Source organism: Pteropus alecto, unplaced genomic scaffold (genome assembly GCF_000325575.1).
Source record: "Pteropus alecto unplaced genomic scaffold, ASM32557v1 scaffold22, whole genome shotgun sequence".
Classification (NCBI taxonomy): Eukaryota; Metazoa; Chordata; class Mammalia; order Chiroptera; family Pteropodidae; genus Pteropus; species Pteropus alecto.
This window is the reverse complement of record NW_006434839.1, coordinates 10355625-10359613: the sequence shown is the minus strand read 5'-3', so window position 1 is coordinate 10359613 and position 3989 is coordinate 10355625. Positions and strand designations below refer to the sequence as shown.

At 57.7% G+C, this 3989-nt stretch overlaps 1 protein-coding gene across 3 annotated transcripts in view; it reads right to left on the bottom strand.

The window, feature by feature from the left end:
* IMPDH1 (inosine monophosphate dehydrogenase 1) overlaps window positions 1–3982 on the bottom strand; it is a 16380-nt gene extending 12398 nt beyond the window's left edge. For all 3 annotated transcript variants that reach the window (XM_015588401.1, XM_015588403.1, XM_006910543.2), the window contains exon 1: window positions 3769–3982. In XM_015588401.1, coding sequence (XP_015443887.1) covers window positions 3769–3938 — 170 coding nt within the window. In that variant the 5' untranslated portion in view covers window positions 3939–3982. The remainder of the gene's footprint in view (window positions 1–3768) is intronic.
* Window positions 3983–3989: the final 7 nt, after the last annotated feature.

The window sequence follows — 3989 nt, the reverse complement described above, 5'->3', positions numbered from 1 at the left end:
CACAAGCCCAGGGCTGCCTGCAGTGGCATAGCGGCCCCAAGGGCCGGGGCGGGGAAGGGGGCTGAGGGGCCAGTGAGGGGAGGGGCTGAATCAGGCCGGGACACGCCCCCTCTGCCGCTCCTGGTCGCTCTTCCTAGGTCCACTGCAACGCGCCCCTTGGCAAGCCCCTGAACTGGACCACCCCAGGTCACCTGGCTCCCACCGGCCTGAGTCTCCCCTAGCCCTACTCCCCACCCCGCGCGGTACCTCTAACATGGTTTGTCTTTCTCCAAGACTAAGGCCCAGACTCTGATCAGAGCCTGGAGTTTGAGGTTGCCGCCTCCCTGCAGTGTAGCCCGTTCCCCCCAACCCGGATCTCGTTCCTAGGTGGACGGCATTCTTAACAATGACACTCCCTGACCTTTGGGTGGCCTTGAAGCCCTCTGCAGTTTACAAGGCATTTTTCATAAAAGATCGCATTTACTTTACAATCTATTAATTGCCACTTTACAGATGCAAAACCTACAGTTCAGAAAGCAAATAGGTGGGGGGTACTGCCTCTGACTCCCGTCCAGTGCTTCAGTCTGACATCCCTGTCCCCAGCTCGGAAAGCGGTGTGGATACCAGGGGTTTTAACCCCAGAGAGGAAAGTTTTCATTTGGAAAGGTAGTGTGGTGGGATGATGAGGGAGGACCACTGGCCTGGCTAAGGCAAGTAAGTATGCATACTAAATTGGACAGAGGCTAGAGAAGTTTTGAGAATTACCCAAAGCAGACAGAAGTTTGATGGGCCTATGAATCCAGCAAGACCCAGATTCCTACATGGGGGAAGTAAGATTAGGTAGCCAAGTGATTCGCAGGGAGGGAGGTGGGGTGGCAGGGGGCAGACCCTTCCCTCGTATGTGACCAGAAATGCTAGTGCTACACCCTCACCAAAGCTAAAGAGTAGATCCCAGACCCAAACTCCAAGGTTCCTCCCTTCTCCTCCTGTGATTCCCACAGCTCACTTCTTGGTGAGGTGAGAGAAAGGTGGGGCAGGGACATAGTCCTCTGGCTGGCAAGGTGGCTATCTCCCTCCCTCCCCAGCCCTGAGAGGCTGAGTTTGTTTACCTCTCAGCATGGTGGCAGCCAGGCCCAGGGGAGGCTCCCTGGGATGCCTAGCCTCCCTCAATGACGCCCCGGGGACCCTGCTAGGAAAACACAGACTGTTCCATCTGTGCGCGGAGGGGAGGAGAGCCTTCCCACAGAGCTGGGGTGCTGAGGCCCCTGACACTGGGAGTGCTGGAGGAGACTCACAGATGTCTGTAGTGTCCTCTCTCCTCTTACTGTGAAGGACCAGAACATCACAGATCCCCCAAGTTTTCCTCCCCACCAGTGGACCCCCAAGGACGGCTTCTGCTGGGGGCTTCTGAGGGCCCTCTGGCATGGGCAAGGAGGGAGCAGGCCTGCTGGAGTTCTCTGCTAAATGGGGACTGGGGCCAGCTTGCCAGGGACGCCTGGGGAGCACTTCTAATTCCTCAGCTCTTGTAGATCCATCCAGAGAGCACGTGACATATGGGGAAGGAGGGTTATCCTCAGGGGACCAGCCCTAGGACTTCTTACTAGCCACCTGGAGGCAGAGTGATGAGACCAGCTAGAGAAAGCACTCTGGCCATTTGGAGTTACCCTGGGGTACCTTTCTGGCCATAGGACAGGGCTGTAACTGCACTGCAAGCACAGAGCACAGGCTGTCCCTGCAGTGTCTCTGGGTCTCTAGGGGACCTGCTCCGGGTCACTATCCCCTACAGCATGGGTCAGAAATGGTTACTATTCAGGGTTCCACCAGGGCTTCGGCCCAAGACAGCAACTGGTTTCTGCCATCTCTCGTGACATCTGCCCCAGCCTACAACTTGGACCCAGGGGAAGAGGCTGCCAGGCTGAGTTGTGGGGACGACAGACCTCACAGCCCCACAGCCCCTCCTGGCTTGACCTATGTCAGGGATCCTCATTACTCTAAGCTGCTGGGCTCAGCCCTGGGTTATGCTGTCCTTTTCCAGAGACTGTTAATCCATCCCCTCCCCCTTGCTTTCCTCCTCCCTCTTCCTGATCTTCCCTAGCTGCTTCCTCCATAGGGAGGAGACACCAAGGCAACCAGCAGGCCTCCTCAGGCCGAGGAAGGGCTGTTGGTCCCCTGAGGCTTCCCACCTAGCAGTTGGAGGGCAGGAGGGCAGGAGAGCAGGCCTAAACCCCTTCCAGCCCCTTCCTCAGGGTAGTGAGGAGGACTGGTGTCCTAGCTAGGCACCACATCTCTGCAGGGAGCCAGGAGGTCTGTATCTGGGGCTGTTGGAATAGAGAAGATTTCAAATCACTTTTGAGGGGAAGATTGGGGGAGTTGGGGTGGGGGGGAGGTGGGAGGGGAATAACAACATTGTTGAGCTGGGAGAGGGGATATGGCTTGCTCAAGTTCAAGGCAAAGAGGAATAATTCTGGCCTTAACCCTAGGACTTCTCATTAAACCCTTGTCCTCTCCCCGCTGCTTTATGCCAGTGATGGCAGATGGAGGTCTAGCCAGTTGGTTTTGAATCTCATTACACCACCAGCCTGGGGCTCAGATTTTACACAGGCTCTTGAGCCTGGTGGGGCATGAGGATGGCCCCTAGGTACAGAGGTACAATTTGGGGAAGATGGATGCTCCTGTGTGGTCAGGTCTGAGCTCTGAAATGATACTTTTGCAATACCTGCTCTAGCAAGACACTGCCTCCATCAAGCTTCAAGTGCCCTAGCCCACTCCCTCACCTCCTGTGGCCTCTCCCTATCGCCCCGGACCCTAGCCCCAGTAGCTAGATTTCTAGGATGAGAGGAAGGACAGGGGTGCCTGAACCTGAGTGAATTCTAGAGGCAGACTGCAGGGGCAGGAGGGGCCAGACCTCACCTTGCAGCCCCTTAAGCCATTAAAAGTTCTTACATAAGCCTTCATCTCCCCGCCCCCACCCCTTGCCCACAGGTAGAGCTGCAGGGCTAATTCCCTTAGACCACCCCCCAAACCCAGCTTCCAGGTCACCTCCCCAAGCTGCTGAGCACCAACAGATGGGGATGAGAAAGAAGTCCAAATCCTCTGGACCAGAAGGACAGTGGGATTGCATTTCAAGCTGCTATACAATCCAGAGATTAGCCCCTGTCTCGTATTCAGCCAGTCCCCAGGGGGCCCAGTTCAACGCCCTCCCCACTCTTCCTCTAGTGACCCTGCATACCCCAGCAGACTAAGGATAGGAGGGGGTCCTGAACCTCAGGAGAGACTCTAAGGAGAGCTGCGCTGATAGCCTCATCAGACCTTAGTGAATAATGAGGGGACACTGTCCTCACCAAACTCTTGAGAAGGCAAACCGTCATGACACCTACACCTGCCAGTAAGACTCTTAAAACAGAAGGAAACAACTGAAGAGTAGTAAGCAAAGATGGACAGGGGCTCCAACAAGCACTGTTTGAAACCCTGTAGTTGCAGCCACTTGGGCCAAGTGTCGTTGGGTGTGTAGCTGAGGTCAGATCCTGGGCTAAGGTTTTAGGGAACGTTTTTCCGACAGGCTACCCGGTGCAACGCAGCACCAAACCCTTTGCACAGTGCTCGCCTGCATGCCCTAACCAAAGCTTGGGTGCGCGGCATCTGAGCCGGGTTTCAGGAAGTTAGAGGTTGAGGCGGTAAGAAGGCAAGGGTGGTGGGGCCTGCCCCTCCCCTCCCCCGCAGCGCCGCGGGGTTCCCCGAGCTGCCGCGCCCGCCCCGGATGCGCCCCGCGCGCTCTGCCTTGGGCGTCACCTCTCGGGCTCGTAGCCGGCCTGCAGCAGGCGGGCGTTGTACCGCTGCGCCGCCGTCTCGTGTCCCGGGTGTTGCCGGGCTCCGGGCTCTGGAACAGCGGCGGCTCCGCCTCCCTGCAGCGGCGGCGGGAGCGGCCCCGACTCGTGCGGCAGAGTGAGCGGCCCCTCCATGCGGAGGCCGGGGCTCTGGGTAGGCGGGAGCCTCTCCGCCTGGAGGCTCCA